The sequence below is a fragment of the Pyxicephalus adspersus genome, chromosome 8, assembly GCF_032062135.1.
Source record: "Pyxicephalus adspersus chromosome 8, UCB_Pads_2.0, whole genome shotgun sequence".
NCBI classification, from domain to species: domain Eukaryota; kingdom Metazoa; phylum Chordata; class Amphibia; order Anura; family Pyxicephalidae; genus Pyxicephalus; species Pyxicephalus adspersus.
In genome coordinates, this window is record NC_092865.1 from 70,718,443 (window position 1) to 70,738,117 (window position 19,675).

Consider the following 19,675-nt stretch of genomic DNA (forward strand, 5'->3'; position numbering starts at 1 on the left):
GCTGAAAATCAATATTAGTTGGGCGTTACTACAGATCTATGAATTGTTCGGAAGTAAAGACTCCTGATAGTGGCAAAAAGAGAATACCATGTCATTGCAGGATTATTTGAGAGCAGTGTCAATAAAATGATGGATCAGACTAAGAGGGAGGACAGGGGTCAATCAATAAACTTTATTCCAGCCAATGTCTTCCATGTAACATTTTTGGCAACATCATTTGGAAAATAATTTGCTAAGGCAAATGTTAGCATAAGTAATGCACAAAAAAATAAATAGGTGCACATGGAAAGCAAAAACCTAAATACAATTAATACAGTTTTTATGGGAAAAGTTTTTATAGGTCAATTTGTGTTTATTAGGAATTACAATATAAAATGTACAAAACAGACCAATGCAGCAGGGTTTAAAACTGAACAGTTCAATAAATTAAACATAACAAAAACAGTTAAACATCTGTCAATATTTAAAACAACTCAAATATCCATCATTTATAATGTAGCATGCACATAAACAGAAAAATGGTGGGGGAGGATTAGAGGGGGAACCATCAAGGGAAATAGAGGGGCCAGGGGTAATCCCAAAACTGGCACTGCACTAAAAAGTCAGCATTGTTAGGGGAACAAAGGCCGGGTCTAGAAGGGGATATAGGTAGCAGAGCCATGCAAGGGTATACTACTTGTGTAGGACAAAATAGCCTAGTGAGCCATAAAGTTTCCCGAGTTGTCATTATCAAAAGCCCTAATTTCCTCCATTCTCATTCACAATAATATATCATTTTTAATTTACAATGTTACAGATTTTGAAAGATGATTTTAGAAGCAGTGGTATTTTACAATCTATGATTTATAGTAGGGCACAACTATGAAACTACATTCGAAAGACTTTACACACGTGCAATAATTGTCGGAATTTATGCGTTGTTTCACTTGTATTCTTTAGGAATATTGTGTCTAGTTTGTAGCACCTAGGTCCTGTGAAATGGTAACAGGACCAAGGTATAATATAATATTAGGAGTTATGGGAATCATGTATTGATTCATTTTGCAAATACATATACAAACTTTCTCAACCAAAAATTAAGCCTCAAAACCTCTTTCTTTATCTTTTACTTGTTTTCCTATTGAGATAAGCATAGTGAGGGGTCCACTTGTTCATCCTCCCCTTCTCTTCATAGAACAGAACAGCGCTGCATATACAGTGCTCGCTCATTGCTAGAAATGTTTAGGAAAGATCATTTCCAGTGACAGATATCTGATGCCAGTCTGATGTCTGTACAGAGGTTTAAGGTTACTTCACATCAGCAGTTTTTACCTCTTATCATTTGACTGCTGGTGCATATACTACAGAACAGATCACAGAAAGGAAGAAAAAAATTTGTAGCCTTACTTGCATTAAGTGGCATGGGTAGAGGAGTGAGTCATGAGTGGAGTAAATCACATAAAATGTGTAGCCTGAGAGATCTGTACTCGAGAATTCAAGGGTCAATGCCCAGTATCCATGCTATGCGTGAAATGCCTAATTAGTTTTCATATACACAGTGCCTCGTATTTCTGTATTACACATGGGGGATTATTTCCTAAAAAAATAAAGTAGTACATGTTCGCTTTGCAAGCAAATTTTCCCTTTTATTACAATTCTTTATTTAGATAAAGAAAGAAATATGATAGACCAGAAAAAGTACTAAGTGAGCATTTCCTGTACCAATTTTAATTCTTCAGACCTCGCAAATCGTATGCAGCCACTTATAGGAAGGCTTCACCATCTCTCCAGCACAGATAAAATTTATTTTAAACTAGAATAAAAAGCCTAAACTTTATGTGAATATCTGTGTAGATCTCCAGAGCTTTACACCCAATCGTAATTTGAGGGATAGAGATCCCAAATGTGAGTAGACATATGGAAAATCTGAGGTCAAGGTCTCAGAGAGATGAGGAGAGGATGACGGGTGGGAGGCATGATACTGGATCAACCTATACCTTTGGCTTCACATATCTGCAAAGTGTGCAGTTCAATCATCTAACATTTAAAAAAATCCTCTTCCCTTTTGAGATAAAATTTACTAATTATTTAAAAACCTAAAATGCTAAGATTGGAGGTGATTGCACAGAGGAGATTATCTGGATGGGGTATAGAATAGATACTATTTAAATGGCTATCCTAATGTTTGTTCTGGGAGTGTTGCACTGGAACAGGATAGAGCTCAGCCAGCGATCTATATCAACCTATTTAATAAAGAACTGACCCCTTGACCTATCTGTCCAAGCAAGGAATTAAATTTGGAAACAGAAGCTAATATGTTCCTGAGGAAGCGGACTATGTTCCGAGAAACACGTTATAAGCCGATTTGTAACAACCACAGACTGATTATTGGAGCATGTAAATGTGTTTATATTTTTATTTGTTTTAATAAACATTTGTATTAACAAAATATACCTACTGGATTGTGAATTAATATATGCCCTTAAAGTCTCAATGTAATGACCCTGTTATGTAAAAAAATGTTTGCAAATAAAATTTACTAAAGTTAATAGAAGAGTGCCTGAGGGAAATGAAAACGGAAAAAGGGGTGGAGAGGGAGAAGAGGGCATAAGACCACACGACAACTGGGGATGAGGCGGTAGGTAGAAGGGAATAGTGAAAAGGGAGAAGGATGGGAAGGGAAAAGGAGGAAAGATGTAAAAGGAGAGGGGATATAGAAAAGGGATGAACAGATCAAAGGGTGTTGCTATGGCCAATGTAGAGAAAAAGCATGTATTACTACTCCCCATGTCACAACTAACAAGAGTGATAGATTGCTTGGAGGAAGTGATTGGAAATCATGTGAGCTAGGCCAGCCCGCTATTTCCTCAGAATACAGCATCATTTCAATTATGAAACACACACATTATGCAAAGAAACAAGCACATAGTAAAATGTAGCAAATAACATGAAACATTAGACATTAGCCTCCCTAAGTTCAGAGTCCATTAGGCTAACATCCAGGTGGAGAGATGATTGACTAGGTGCACAATCCCAAAACAGCAACAGAGAGCCTTTATGTCACAAACAGTGCTGTGATGAACAAAGACATCCTATGGTGGCATAGGAACCAGGCAAGATATACGTTTCCGTATGAAAGTCTAGTGGATTTGCTTTATTGAGATAAAAGATTCCAAAAGTATCCAGTTTGAGAATGCCTGTAGACTTTATTAGCACAAAGCTGAAAGATCAGAGAGTCCTAAGCAATGCCAGGAGCCTATGACCACTGCTTGGGCTATTGGTCTCGGATCAGTGCGTTCTCTAGAGGGCCCTCAACAGCTGGAGAGAAGAGGTGTACCCGCAGGGGATGGAGGTGCAGTGATAGCCACTTATTCAGTGGAAAAAAGTTCAAAGATATTATTTATCCTATACTTTTATCCAGTATTGGCTTTAGGTGGTACCTCATCTGGAGCATTTTGCAAGATACATCAGGTAGGAAAATAACTAGCTCTGTCAAGGTCCATCAGGCCTTTCTCCCAATCAACTCTCATAATAGCCTCCATAATCATGTAAAAATGGGTTTACGGATTTATGGGTGAGGATTTGGATTATATATCAACTATCACCTTGAATGCTTTATGAAATTCAAAAAAGCATCATTATTTTTTTATTATTAATAAACATGAATTATATAGCGCCAACATATCACACATATTTTATCTGTATATTCATTCAAGTCCTATATGTAAGAAGCCTGGAGGAGATCAATTTATTTATGATGTAACTGAGCATGGAAAGAGATTAGAGAACATATATAGGCAATGTAATTGATTGGCCCAATAAAGCGGACCTAAACTCAAAATCTTTACTTTACCAAAAAGTGTAGACAGCACCTCTCCTTTCTGTCTTAATCGCTGTGGCAAGATCGGGTGAAGCAAGAATAAGAACCCGGAAGAAGAAATGTTGGCTGAGCCAAAGACGGATACCGGGACAACGTGGGACCCAAACCAAAAAACCTCCAGACAAACGGACGGACCTGTGGGATTAAAGGTAAGTGTGTTTTTTTTATTTTGGGTTTAGTTTTGCTTTAATGCTTATAGATGCACAGTCATAAAATGAGCTGCTGTTTCCATCTTTCCCTCTTGTTATTGGGATCCTAGAAGTGGTCATTTGTGAGGCGACTGCTGTTCCTACAGGAATTATGATATTTTTTTGGTAAGTATTGATTGATTTTTAATAATTTTTCAATTGGTTTTAAGAACCTTTATGTGTGCACCAATTTAAAATGTGCATCATTTTGTATATATACAATTTGTAGATCTTAGCCTAAAGTTCCTGATGAAGTGAATTATATCTACGAAACCTGTTAAACATCTACTGGGATTTACCTTTGGGAGCATTGTTTTTCTTATAAAATGTTTTATATGCTTTTTTATATAGATAAATGTTAATAAAATGTATTTAATTTTACTTCTAAAAACTTATAGTTGTGAATTTTGATGAAATATGTCTTAAAAGTCCAATGATTATACTTGTTTCTTTATCTTGTGCACAGCCCTCTTCAGGTCACCCACAGATTTTCATATTGGGTTTAGGTCAGGCTTTGGATGTTCCAAAACTAACTTTCTTCTGGTGAAGCCATTCCATTGTTGATTTAGATGTATGCTTGGGGTCATTGATGTGTTGAAAGATGACATTTTTCAGGTTTCTGCAAGACAACTGAAGGTTTTTGACCAAAAATGACTGGTATTTGGAACTGTCCATAATTGCCTTCACCTTGAATCAAGACCCGGTTTCAGCTGAAGAGCAACCCCAAAGCTTTTATGGTTGTTTGGTGATGGCTGGACTTAAGTGTAGGGTTGCAAGATCGAAGCCTTTTCTTACAAACAAAAACATCCAGGTGCTTCCCAATCGCTTCTTTGCTGTACAAAATCAGGTGACCAGGAAGAAGAACTTGGAAGAAGAAGATGTCAGCGCCCGGCGCCCTCTGCATGGGCCGAGGACGGATACTGGGACGACACAGGGCCCAAATGAAGAAACCTCCCAACGGATACATGGGGATTAAAGGTAAGTGTGTTTTTTTTTTACTTTGGGTTTAGTTCCTCTTAAAGTTTTGGTGATTTTCTCAGCAGTTCCTGGCTTGCTCTGCCTGTCATATCTCAAATACTGTAGTAGCTCAGAGGCTTCTCAGCAACAACAATGTACCCTCTTCCCTCGTTAAATATTTAATATTTATTGGTCCAGTGGAACAATTTGTGAGGCGACTTGCTTGTGCCTCTGCCATCACAGATTCTCACTAAAAGAAAAAACAGTTTTAAGAATGGCAAAGCCCTGATATTTGCACAGTTACATACTAAGATATTAGGCTGTCATATGGCCCCACATTTATTTTTCTGTTTCATCTGAAAGGGGCAAAGCCAGGAACTTCTCAGCGCCCCCTCGTATGGGCCTCTCACACAAATATAGACCAGGAGATGCAGGTGGAGGCCTGGTATGGCCAGGTAGGGAGGTTAGATACAGTTTTTCTCCTCTCTTTCTGGGAAGCCAGGTTCCAGGGGACCTGTTATTACTAAGACAAGGGGGGCTGTCCCCACCAGCCAACTTCCATGCCTTTTCTTATCATACAAAATAATTATTGCCTCTTTAGGATATCCTACAATCATGTCATGTCAATTTTATATTGCAACATTTTCACATTGAAAATTGATTTTTAACCTAAACTGAATAAAATTTCCCTGCTTATACCTAGTGAAGGTATAAACATATAGGGGGGGTTCTTCTTGGCTCATTCAATGAATGCTTAGAAGCATTATTTTCATCCACCTGAATGACACCCTCAGGGCTAGATTTTTACATAGCCAAAAATGGCCACGACATATGGTGGTTGGGTTGCTATGAGCGGCACACAGCCACCTCAAACATTATGCTGGTAAGTGTAACACATTTTCATATACAGTATAGTAAAAGGCTCCAAACACTTTGCTGGTGAATATTGACTACTTTGTATCAGATCACAGATCATGGCTAATCAAATATTTGCCTGATGGGTCTTTTTATAACTCATATTATGTATTAAAGTCACCATGAAGATGGTATACTTCCACTTGGTACTGTTTTCTCTATAATTATTTTATATATAAAAGTATATAGTAATAGTCCAAAGGTAAATCTATAATGATTTACTTGGTATATTCTAAGTGGCAGGCATAGAAACTACTAATAGAGAATACAGTACAATTGTAATGTTCACATGCCATTGGGTTGCTTTTTTGAAGTAAATAAATGATAGCATAGCTTCACTTCTCTGACATTGTCTATTTGATAGATACAAATGGTGAATCCAAGTCCTTTATTTGCCTATATTGCTTTTCAGGTTTCCAGCTTTTGGATATAAACCTTTCTCGCCAGTTTTTTTAAACCATAACTCTTTTTTTCTGGCCAAACATTATTTTTTTTCTGCAGTTATCCTCTCACATTTCTTTTTTGAAATAAAAAATCCCCCCCCCCCCCAGACTCTCTCCCAAGCAACTTTTCAGCCACCTTGCAGATTGTTTCTTGACATTTATCCTATTGTGAATAAACTGGGCTATCAGCTACATGGGGGCACTGAAACAGACAAATTTAAATTCTGCTGGCATATTGTGTTGCTTCCACTGGATTTAGGAACACAGATACATATTTTGGTTTACCTATTTTATATGCTAGAAATACAGATTCTAACATTTGCTATCCAAGGCTAGGCACAACTAAATGGCAAAATCTTTTTTTTGTTTAAATAAAAGCTCAGCCCTCTGTGATATAATAAACTTAGTAAGCACTTCTGTATTAATAAACTTTGGAACACAAAATACAATCTGATTTTTGTCATTCCCAGCTGCTGATCCATAGGAAGAGTGGGCTAGATATCAATGAGGGAACTCCATATAAAGTACCTAAAGAAAAAAAACTCTGTACTCTCTATTTTCAACAATAGGCCTTACCACTTCTCCCAAGCTGTCTGCTCCTTGCTGTTGTCCAGTCAGCCCGGCGCTTTCATGAAGCATGGGAGATACCAACTGCCACACACTGTGCAACATTCGTAAATAAAACTATGACTATGTTATGCATATTCAAGTACTGAAATCCTTAACAGTAAATGAGATTTACAACAAGTTCTCTCTGACCTGTGTAACTACAAGCATGGTGGAGAAATACCAACTAAAGATTGCTCAATTGTTTTCTAAACCAGCAAAATGAAGAAATGGCTCTGCTAATTCTGCTAACTTCTCCAAAAACACTTGTCTGTTTAATCCGAACACTTTGGAAGAGAGGAGCAGAGCGAGTTTAGAGTCACAGATCCAAGAGTAGTAGGCAGGGTAAGCTGAGGTGCTGAATGAATGACTTTGGGGATGAATTGGGCCACAGTGCTTGCAACTAGTTACAGAAGTCAATGATGGTTTGTTTTAAAGGTTATTTTGGAATTGCTGGGGATATTTAAATACTGCAGTCTAGCCACAAGTTTACTGTGATTACTGTGTCCCACTACTGATGTATTACCATACCCCTGCCTATTGGTCAAACCTAAATATTTTGGCAAGCAGTGAGCTCACCACAAGCATTTAGTGCTTTTACTTCAGCTCTCAGGTGGTTGGGATGGGTGTTCATCTAGGTCTATTCAAATTACTTAAAATGGGCAACAGAGTTAATTTTCAACAAATTAAATCTACATCCTTACATGTGCTTAGAAAGAATTTTCAAATAAGACCTTTCCCATAATGAATGCATTTTTGATAAGATGTGTATTGACTATCTTAGCTTTCCAAAATTAAGCTACTGACATGAAATATATTTAGCATGTATTTAAAAAGTTTCTTTGCAATTCTTTTGGCACAAAACTCCATAAAAACATATACACACAATCATGTTTTTAAAAAAAATCCAAGAAAGTTTATTAATGACAAGTAGAGCATCAACCATTGTACAACCAGATTTAACATAAAAAACAGCATACTTGAAGTTCCTGCAGAGTATAAAATCCTTCCAAGAAACATGGCTTCACGTTTCTGCCACTGAACAAGAGGAATTAAGGACTAGTAGCTGGCAGGCTTCTCTGTGGTATCCTAAATCTCCTGATCTATTATTTATGGCTTGTGGAGAGTCTATGATGCACATCAACGCCAAATGGACAAAATAGAAGCTAGATGGAATGATATGCAGCCAGAGCATTTATGGGAGTGAGAAATGAGAAACAAAAGCAATAGCAAAATAGAAAAAGTTCACATATGAACAAGCACAGAAAAAGTCCAGAAGAAACAAAGCACAACTTTATATATATATATATATATAGATGTATATATTCAATTCAGGAAAATGCAAAAAAAAACACATTTTGAAATAACTCTAAATATTGTACTCAGAGAATTGTTAGCTAATCTATACAATATTAAAACAAGTTCCACAATTCCCAGCTCCACCAAGAGAAGAGAGACCCCCCCCAAAGGTCAACCACTACAAATAATTCAACCTCCACCAATGAATCCAAACTGCATATAGTGTCACGCCAACTAATTCTGAGAATACGACATATAGATTTTGATTCTTAGCATGCTAGAAGCCGGTGTTTGCTTTTATACCAGGTCCTTTTTAATTACATAAAACTATGTGGGAGTACAGGAAACAAACATTATTATACTGAACTGAAACAAAAACATTTTTCTGTTGAGAGTTTGTGAGTCCACTTGTTGAGGGGAGAGGGTAAGAATGATTCATACACAGCAGTAATGTGTGATATGGAAAATAGCAGGAAGGCAAATTGACAAGGAAACCAATTATGAAGTATTTTTTTTTTTAAACAGAGTGAGAAAAAAAGGTGCCAAATGATCGTGAACACAAAATGTATTTGGGAAACCAGAGCTGCGGTGCCAGCAGGACAGTAAAACCCTGTGCATACATTATTACTGGTTACAAAAGCCTCTAATGGTCAGAGCACAGAAAAAGCAAACTGTCAGCAGATCATTTTCTCCATTTGGTGTAACTGACTATTTCGAGGCTCAGAAGACTATACTTACACACGTATTGCAAGAGGCAAGCCAATCACCTTCTTCTGAATTTCATGTCAGAGGTGTTTGCAAATCTATTGCAAATCCCTCTGGTTCCCAGTGAGTAAAGGAGAAACTTCCTGACACCCCAAATGATAGAGAGCCCAGCCAGAGACTCTTTCCTGAGCGAGGCTTTGTAGCAGCACATCCTGAGTAGAAGGTAAGAAGTGGAGATATCGTTTCTTGTGTCGGATCCCTCATGAACACTTCCATACACAAATTGCCAGACTTCCCCCAAAGAACATGTACAGAAGGTTCTTGACTTCATGTGTGATCTCAAAACCAAAACCCTCTCCAATCACCACATGCCACGAAGAGCCAAACTTCTTGTCCATAGTCTCTTTTATCATCTTTGCTGCACTCTGAAGACAAATTCAGAATGTTAAAAAAACATTTTTACATTTTACATCATCCAAAAGTACAGTGTTAATACATCTTCATATTATATAGCTTAAATTTACAAAATTTGATTACTTTTTTTTTCAGCAACAATCAATCTTCCTGATGACTATATTCTGGGATAAAATATTAGCCAAACGAGGAACATACTTGCAAAGAGTTGCCTGAACTATAAACTTTCATTGCGAGAAGAATCAGTAAAACACAACACAATATAGATATACACAAACACACACCATTTCTCAGGTTCTTTCATCTCATTTTATAACCTTCACATCAATTTCAGTAGACAATTTTACATTACAAGCCACACATATCCCCTGCTGACATACAGTGTTGATCCATACAAGTCCAAAAAAAAAAAAAATGTTATCATTGTCATTGTTCTGTCATTAAGCCTATTCTGAGACGCCAGTCTAGATAATTTGAGGTGAGTGCCCTTATAAATGCCTTACAAACAATAACTCTTTAGACGTCTTTTCTGATTTTAGGCAAATTCCAAACTTGGCTTGGCACATGTTGTGAATGATGATGAGGAACTTCTATCAAGAATGACAACAGTCCTTTCTGCATCTTGACACAGGCACTTGAAATGTTTTCTAAGCACACAGTACATTGAAAGTTTTCAAACCAACGGATTTAAGCTACTGAAAAGGAAATATTTGGTGAAGTCTGCATCAACTAAAATATATTGTGCCAGCTTATTTCTGTTAGTGGAAACTATCCAGTAATGCTTATCTGGTGCATCCTGCAATAGTTCATATTCCAGAAATAGGCAATTTGTTAAAAATGTGTTGAAATGCTAATAACCTACATGTCTTCATGTTTTTCTCATATTAGTAGGTAACAACAGAAAACTCCAATGCTATGTGTGAATGCAAAGAACATAGGGATGCAGTATAAAATGGGTAGTAACTCTATTTATAATAAAGCTTAACGCGGACTTAAACTCAACATTTTTACTTTACATAAAAGGGTAGAAAGCCCTTATATGTAAAGTATTAATTGTATTTTTTTTTAATCTCTCTTTTTTTTTTTGGGGGCAGCCCCTTTTTAAAAAAAAAAAAAAAAAAAAAAAAAAGCACCTGCGCACCCATTCAGTCTTGATTGATCCCTACGTCATACATCCCAGGAGGCTCTGGGTGCTTCTTTTGTGCATGCACAGAAGGGGCATTTTTCCCGCTAAGGCGAAAGACATGTCGATCTCACGCATACGCAGTGAGATCGGCTATTTTTCCCCCTTTACTGCAGACTATGACATTGCTCTTTACTTTCAGTCTCCTTGCTAAGATGGCAGACAAAGAAAAATTCTAGAAAGACACATGACCGTAACAAGGGAAGGTCCAGCGCCATCAAGGCATCTGCCCGATTAAGGTTTTGTAAGCTTTTTTTTTTTTTACTTTAGTTCTGCTTTAAAGTATTGATAAGTATCTCTATGGGAAATATATGCTTTACCTCGTTATTACTTGCAAACTTTTCACAGGCTGTAACACAAAGCTCCATGGTTTCTACACGCATTTCCTCTGGCATGTCCGTGTGCTGCAGAAAGGCAATAATTTATATTAGAACAGATTTTAGCTATAGAGCCCCCTAGATTACATAATAAAGTTCATCCAAAAAAATCAATTTTCGCAAACTAAACATAAAAAAAAACCAAGAACTGAAGGCACCTGACAACCATCTTATTTTTTTATTGTGTGTGCAAGAAAATCATCAGATTTCACAGTTGGACCAAACTGCACAGCGAAAAAAAACTTTATTTTGAAATTTTCCCTTTTTAATTGTCCTACACTGTCATTAAGCCAGAAAATAACGGGATTGCATAGTTGTCACCAGAAAAAGAAGGGAGGGTTACTTGTTAGGTGACAACGGTTCTACTTCCTATTGTATCCCTGGGATAGCAAACAAGGGGAAATCTGTTCAATTGAAAACAACTGGCAGAAATTTTAACTCTGCTACTTAATCCAAAACTGAAATAAAAGTGTTGGTTATACAAAATACTTTATGTAGCCGTCAGTCATTTAAACCTTTTAAGGAGCAGGTATCACAGAGTGCCTGCATTTACACTGCCAGTCATAAAAGGCTTTATTTTTATTACTATTATTTTATTTTATTTTGCTTTTATTGTTTGAGGGGAACTCGGAGCGTTTTGTTAAGGTACAATGCAGATACTGTTCCTCATTGGCTGGGGAAAAAAATTGTCTGGAATTAAGCTGTAAATATATTTCTTTCAGGCTTTTTACACTCAAAGTTGCATTTGTCCCTACAGAATTCTCTGGGTTTTAACTGAATAATATGCCCTTGATACTCATCATATCTTGGCTACCACAGTGCAAAGATCAATCAGCAAAGCTGACAATAATCCAGGAGATCTCCCTTACCACCAACAGCCAACAGGAAAGCTCACTGACCTTTACAATAACAACCGATAGAGGCGGAAGTGTGCTCCCATTGGATGGTGGTTGTCAGAAAGAACGTCCAGCCAAAAAGCAGTTGAACAAAGGATGACAATCTCGATCAATATACCGATCAAATATTAATCAAGAATGCCCTAATTTTTAACAGATTACAGTTAAACTGTGTTTTTAAATCTATTGTACAGTTTAACTAAAGTGCCCACCCAGACAGTCCAGTGTCCTTTCTAACCCCAGCAGCTGGCTCTGATGTTTGTTTCCAAAATTAATACATAGAGCCTGATGTAATAAATATCTCAAAGCCTGGAGAAGATTATCATGGAGAACCTGGGTGATCCAGCAAACCTGGAATGTATCTGGTCTAGGATTGCCAAATATTAGCTAATTATATTAAGAAATCTATTCCTGATTTGCTGGACCACCCAGGTTCCCCAATGATAGTCTATATTCTTCAGGCTTGGGGAGTCTAAATGAATCAGGCCCATTGTGTACATGAAAAGAATATACCAGAAATTCCTTAAATGAAGTAGGTAAAGGGGAGGATATCATCTGGCACCCAAAATTGTTTACTTATACACAAAAATGAACTTATACACAAATGATTACTGAATATTTGTATTACCCGTATTAAAGGAAAGCTGTGCATCCTCTTGTAGTCTGCCTCATCTTTCTTGCCCTCTCCAGGATCTGCCATTCCCGTTTTTCTTTGTTGCGGCACTCACTGTATACCTTTAAGGTGTACAAAACAGAACTTATAATATACAGAGGACACTGAAGGAGCAGAACTGAAAGCAACTGGGCACAAAATGTTCAACATATTGTAAGCTAAACACCATTTCTTAGGTTCTTTCACCCACATTTATATATAAAAGGTGCACTGAACTTCATATCAAACATTTCTGCAAGTCCTAAGCACACAAAGAGAGAACAAAGAGAATCAAAGGTTTCAGATGCTTGCTGCTCAATGTATGAACTTTATGGCCACCATTGTGCGGTTTAAATTTATTTTTACTTGCAAACAAAGCACGCTATACATTAAAGAGAGCTCTTCTGTGTATCACCAGGGAAACTGGAGATTGGATTGTGTCTAAATATAATGGAAAAAAATATTTGAGATTTTATAGGACTTTGACCTGGTTTTGCTTATGATACTACCAAAAACTCTCCAAGGTACCATGATGGCAATAGCTAAGTTTTGCCTACAAAGTAATTACGGTGATAAAGGTAGGTATGTATGGTAAATGACTGCTCTATTGTGGTCCCTATTATTATTATAGTAATTTAAACACAGTACTTGGATGGCCATGATCTAGTACACACAAGCAGAGTTGCTACCAATTTTGATTGACAGGCTGATCATTACTGTTTGGTAAATGTTTGATCGGAAGACCAACAGCACTGTACACGTGTAAGAGATTGTGCCCTTCTGATTGTCTTCCCAGATAGATTCACATTTTAGAAAAAAATCAGTCTACACCCACTGGCTGAATTTCCTTCAGATCTTGTTAGTATTGGAAGTCATTCCTAAAAGCCTTAGGTTTCTCTACCCATGATTTCTACAGAATGCATTTTAGTTCTGGGACATTGTGGAATTGGAGAGAGTGCAGAGAAGGACAACTAAACTAATAAAAGGAATGGAGGAGCTCCGACTGTTGATCCAGGGAACATCCGATTGCCTCATGGAATCAGGAAGGAATTTTTTCCCTGTTGAAGCAAATGGGTGCACCACTGGACACTGTTTTTGGGTGGTTTTTGTAAAGTTGGGTCACAATACAGGGGCCGACACCCACCTACATCTTCTTCCCACCCAGCCTAAAAATAATCTGGAGAGAATACTGGGTCAGCATAACAATAAGTCAGCTTCCAATTTTTTTTTATTTTATTTTTAGAAAGGCAATAACATAGCCCCATCTAATTTTTTACTATCCCCCTTCAGGCCAGCCACTGTGTATATTTTGCAAAGATTTCAGTGAATTCTAAAGATCCTTATTGATTTTTTCTTGCAGTTACTGAAAAGCCATTATAGTTCATTTGTGCAGAAGGGAATTCCTAAAAATTCTGTCTAGACGAATTGATGTCATGGCTAGAACTAAAAACAGTTTTATTTTAACTGACAGAAAAAAATATGCTAGTTTCTTACTAAACCAGAATAGTAATTTTATTAACAACTCAGTGGCTCAGTGGTTAGTACTCTGGCCTTTGCAGCGCTGGCTCCCAGGTTCGAATCTCGGGCAGGACACTATCTGCATGGAGTTTGCAGGTTCTCCCTGTGTATGTGTGGGTTTCCTCCGGGTACTCCGATTTTCTCCCACAATCCCAAAAACATGCAGTTAGATTAATTGGCTTCCCCCAAAATTGACCTTAGACTGTAATAATGACATATGACTATGGTAGGGCCATTAGATTGTGAGCCCCTTAAGGGACAGCTAGTCACATGACTATGGACTTTGTACAGTGCTGCGTATAATGTCGGCGCTATATAAATACTGTGTAATAATAATAAATTCTATGAATTTCTATGTACATGCTGCTCCACTTAGACCTCTTCTAGGGGGCCTTTTTTTCTGTCTCTACATGATTTGTAAGTGACATAGCTGCAGGGAAGTCAAGGGTGAGCTTCTTCCTTTGGCATTCTGCCCGGCACTGTACTGACACTGAGGTCTGAATTGGAGTAATAGGTACCTAAAGGCATTCCTCAGAACCACCAATAGGGTTATCACAGGACAATAAGTATGTACATACTTACAAATACCACTAAGCCTTAAATGGTTTATGAATCAACGGGTGCCTATATTTCAGTTTGAAATTTTGCTAGCTGATCCCAATGTCAATTATATAATTCTATACAGAAGGAAATTCTTTTCCTCAACCTTTCTTGAGCCATGGCACATTTTTTACATGAAAAAATCCTGCGGCACACCACAAATCACAAATGTTACAAAATGACACTCTGTAGCTAATTCTCTTGTCTCTAAGAATAAACAACGCAATTAAGCTACCTACTGCCACCCACTGACATGGAAGAGTATTACATTACTCTGCCAGTCACTACAGCACAGACACTGGACAATGGTAATTGGATAATTTCCCACGGTACACCTGAAGATCTCACACGGCACACTAGTGTGTCACGGCACAGTGGTTGAAAATTACTGCCCTAGAGAACCGATCCTTTAAAAATTGATTAGTTGCAACTAAGTCTACGTACACACGTCAGATGATTCTCGTCCGATAATCAGTTCAGGGCTGATATCGGAAGAGCATAGGGCGGATCCACAAACGACGGACCATAGTAATGAAAGTGAAGTTGCTCTGTCGTTCTCTCCTCTCCATAGAGCAGGATGTATGTATCGTGCAGTCTTTTGTCATTGCAAAGGATCGTGAAAAATCCTTTCCAATGACAATTATTGCACATGTGTATGCAGCCTAACGGGTAACTAGCATTCTAAGAAAACAGTAAGGGCCACAATATTTTTCTGCCAGGTTCACTTTAGGCATCCCAGAGGCAATATATAAACACATTGATACCAACAGATATTTGTTTGCACTGATAGAGGCAATTGTCAATATTCATTCTGAATGCATTCTAGGTACTGATAACAACCTGTAACTAGGATTGTGTATTAAAGAAATGTTCACAGGACTTACAATACAGCTATAGATTGTGCAGTGATTGCCTGCTGATCATACAAAAGATGTGTGTGTATTAGCCTTAAAGTGGGTCTCCAGTGTTCATTGAAAATGAAAAAGCCCTGTTGCATATTTAAAGTGTGAACCCCACACTAAAAATACAAAATGTTGCAGCTTATCAATGATTAGATAGGGAGGTTGCATTTATTTTCTCAGGTTCTCACCTGATGATCCTACCATTACCACACATCCAAGGATGGCATTGGTCAATCTAAGGAGGAGAACTACATATACAAGTAGGATTTTTGTTGCTGGAAACAATGTTGGTGACAGATGAATGAACGAGCACTGTACACACAGCACTCATTCTGTTCAATGAAGAGAGGAAGACGAATGGCACCCCAGTGTGCTTTCTTCCATTGACGCACATGGTGGTTGTTCCCGATAATCATTCATTAATATTCCATGGCAGATTGATAAACGACAATGGGGGACCACTGTACAACAACCTGTTCTCACCCTAAGATAATTCTACCTCTGGGGTGAGGATTATGTGACGTATGTACTCAGCCTAAGATACATTCCTTAATTGGACTGATAAGACTTGTCACTCTCTCTATTTCCAGCACATAGATGGGAGGAGGTTTTGTAGATCACAGAAGACGACTGAGCAGATTCATTAAACTGTTTGAGGTTTTAGTTCAGCTTACAGTAAAGCCCTGTACAAACATTAGATACATGTGAGATTTCTGTTTTCAGGGACATAAAAACCCATCCACAGCACTGTTTGTTTTATAAAGAGGGGAGGTGGAAGGTTAGACAAGTAGCACCCTGCTGTGTCCTCCTCAAAAGGAAATTACACTGGCCATCCCTCCTTGGTTATTCATTTTCCACCAGGACAGATTGATGAACGCCATTGGAGGCCCGCTGTACGTATACTAGATTGTCCTCCGAGACAAGTCCATGGGTACAATTATTTAGTGGGTGTATTTAGCTTAGGTTATCAGGACTGATGATTTCTGGCAAGAAAAGCAGCCATTTTCCTGTACTTGACTAAAACAGCTGCTAAATCTACTTGCAAAAATGTATTTAGATGTTGTTGCTGCTTTTTGTACAGGCTAAAGACTGGTAAGCTTAAATATATCATTTGTCGTGATGGATTAGTTGACATAACCGGTCTGGGGGTGCTGGTATGGGTGGGGGGTATCTGGCAGAGCTGGAGATGGAATTTAAACTGCAGGAAATATTGTGCAAGCCAAATTCACAATGAAATCCAGACACAGATACACTGGTCACCTAAGAAGGGGTGAAGCTCAGGCAGACTGATCTTTAATAAAGTTGGCCATTCACACATATGGACAAATCTATACAATCTGTGTATATGTGAATGTCCAGGTCATCAGTAAACCAAAAGAAAAACTAAAATAAAGTTCTGGTTAATATTAAAGACCTTTTACAATCCAATTATAATGTGTATGGCTCAGAACTATTCAACATAATGAATAACCTTACAGTTCATATTATTAATATTATTACTACACTATTTATATAGCGCCAACATATTATGCAGCGCTGTACAAAGTCCATAGTCATGTGACTAGCTGTCCCTCAAAGGAGCTCACAATCTAATGTCCCTACCATAGTCATATGTCATTATTACAATCTAAGGGTAGTTTTGAGGGGAAACCAATTAACCTAACTGCGTGTTTTGGAATGTGGGAGAAAACCCCAAAAAACACCGGGAGAACCTGCAAACTCCATGCAGATAAGAGTCCTGGCCGAGATTCAAACCTGGAAACTGCTGCAAAGGCCGGAGTTCTAACCACTGAGCCACCATGCTGCCCCATATGCATTAATTGCCCCTATACAATGATATAATTGTATGAGTGTATCAGTATTGAATGGCCGGGACAGAAGAAAATAGTTAATGCTTTAAGAGAACCTGTCACCACTTGGCTAATGAAGCAATCAAGGAGGAACAAAACCCAGCCAACTCACCTGTCCACGATCCAGAGCCAAGTTCTGACTTCTTACTTTTTTTGCTTACAGATTATCTTCGCCTGTCTTGATTGACATAATCATACGTCATCCCGACACACACAAGGGAAGCTGGAAATGCCAGGATTTCCTTGAAACTAAAATGGATACTGCGCATGCACAGCTTAGCTTTTTGCCAGAGACCTGGAATGATCAGGCATATAAAATACATTATTGTATAAGGGACCTTCACCTTTCTCAATAATGACCTGCTTGATCATGCAAACTAAAAACTAAATGACAGATGAACTGGCAAGCACTGTACACAGAGCACCCATTCTGTTCTATGGAGAGTGAGCAGCGCCCCAGTGTTCTCCCCAGCACTTTTTAGCTGGGTGTACCGCCCGGCACTTTTCAGTAACTATACGGCTGTTTTTGGGTAGATACTGAAGAGTTGGGCCACGACCCAAGGGCTGCCACCTGGCTACAATTGAACACTGCGCCCCACTGTGCTCTCTCCCATCAGAGTGGATGTGGCTATTCCCCATCAGTTGTTCATCAATCCACCAGAAAGTCCGCGTGACTGCTGTGCACATGTCAGATCATCACAACATAATGCCAATAGTCTCAGTGAGAATTATCTGACTTGTATACATAACTTAATGAGGAACTGAACTCAAAAGTGCCTAAAACAAAAAATATCCACTTACCTTTAATCCCGCAGCGCAGTCGAATGGTCCGGAGATATCTTTCATTGTGTCGCACGTCGTCCCGGAATCCATCTGCGAGCGGCACCATCTTCTTCCGGGTTCTTCTTCCTACGTCACCTGACCCAGGCGCGAGATCGGGTGACGTAGGTTGGAAAACAAACTTGCGGATCTCACTGCACATACGCGAGATCTGCAAATTTTTGTGTTTTGATGAAAAGGCTCCTTCTGCGCATGCCCAAGATACTCAGACTAGGGGACGGTGCTGCACCCTTTTTTTTTTTTTAAATGAAAAGGTTGTTGCACTTAAAAAAAACAACAGAACCTTTACCTTACATTAAAGGGTTGTCTACTCTTTTATGTAAAGCGAAGTTCCAGAGTTTAGGTACGCTTTAGGACTGACTGTGTTTGCTCTTGCAGAATCCCAGTTGTGAACGCTACTTTTTCTCCAGAAGCCATCATTTGGGGGGTGTTTAGTGCCTGGCCCCCGCTGCCCCAGTGGTTTCTCCCACCATTACTATGTCCTGCAGTAATATGGGGTCAGCGGGAGGAACCACTAAGTGCTATAGGGGGGGACCCAGAATCTGACACTTCGCATCAGAGATGGAGGAGAGCTAAGGATTGACTATCTTACAGGGGCAGCTTTTAGGACACTTTCAGTCCTGATATCAGATCTTACTACTTAATAACACAACAATAGGGACATGTCATAAATCACATGTCTTCATGTTGTGACCCCAATAAAGGCTGACCTCACGTGACCTCACACGTCTGTCCCCTCGCCTATTCGTCTAATATTCTAGTTACCCTGCTGCCACCTCTTCTCCTGTCTCCTCACTTTGTTTTGTTCTCTGTAGCTCTATTCATTGGCACTGTGTACTTTCTCTTTGTGTATAACATTTCCCACTGCTACAAAGCCGACCCCAAAGTCATTTACCGGAGCCCCGTGCACACCGCATCGATCTCTCACTCCACACAGCGTCTCCCCGCTCTCGTTGCTATGCCGCGGCCCAGGCCTCCCCTGGCAACCGCAAGCAAATCCGGAAGCGGAGCCACCGAGCTGTACGCCACGCCCCTCCCTCCTCACACAGAGTATGTGATTGGTGTCATAAGAGGGCCTTCCTGATGACGTTCGGAGGATTCGCACGCTGGTTTCCACGGCGACGACACTGCGGTAGCTGTCTTAAGTAATGCCTGTTTGTTTCCATAGCATCTCATTAAACAAACTTCTAGTCAAACATACAGAAAGTTACTTCATGTCTCACTAGTACAAGATTTATGTAATAAAGCTGAATAAACTTCAATCATGTAATCATGTTTGAAAGAAAATTAGTATTTTGGGGAAATTATTATTAATATTATTAAAAAACAGGATTGATATATTTATCTCCCCTCGTATTGTGTGATACTTTCCCACCTCCTAGATTGTAAGCTCTTCGGAGCAGGGTCCTCCCCTCCTCATGTGTCACTCTCTGTATTCGTCTGTCATTTGTAACCCCTATTTAATGTACAG

General features: G+C 38.8%; 1 protein-coding gene and 1 long non-coding RNA gene across 3 annotated transcripts; both read right to left on the reverse strand.

Annotated features, from left to right (window-relative positions):
- Positions 1–2,381: 2,381 nt before the first annotated feature.
- On the reverse strand, positions 2,382–7,073 carry LOC140337375 (uncharacterized). Its single transcript, XR_011922026.1, has 2 exons — positions 6,939–7,073; positions 2,382–5,254 (listed from the first exon to the last, which is right to left on the reverse strand). It is a non-coding gene; the product is annotated as an uncharacterized lncRNA (long non-coding RNA).
- A 788-nt stretch (positions 7,074–7,861) lies between these two features.
- On the reverse strand, positions 7,862–19,238 carry DNAL4 (dynein axonemal light chain 4). 2 transcript variants are annotated; one of them, XM_072421103.1, is made up of 5 exons: positions 19,100–19,238; positions 17,477–17,659; positions 12,471–12,577; positions 10,890–10,973; positions 7,862–9,397 (listed from the first exon to the last, which is right to left on the reverse strand). In XM_072421103.1, exons 3-5 carry the CDS (start codon positions 12,540–12,542, stop codon positions 9,233–9,235), a joined length of 321 nt encoding a protein of 106 aa, XP_072277204.1. In that variant the 5' UTR covers positions 12,543–12,577; positions 17,477–17,659; positions 19,100–19,238; the 3' UTR covers positions 7,862–9,232. The 2 variants fall into 2 exon arrangements, with proteins under 2 accessions (XP_072277204.1, XP_072277203.1); XM_072421102.1 differs by lacking the exon at positions 17,477–17,659.
- Between the last annotated feature and the right edge of the window lie 437 nt (positions 19,239–19,675).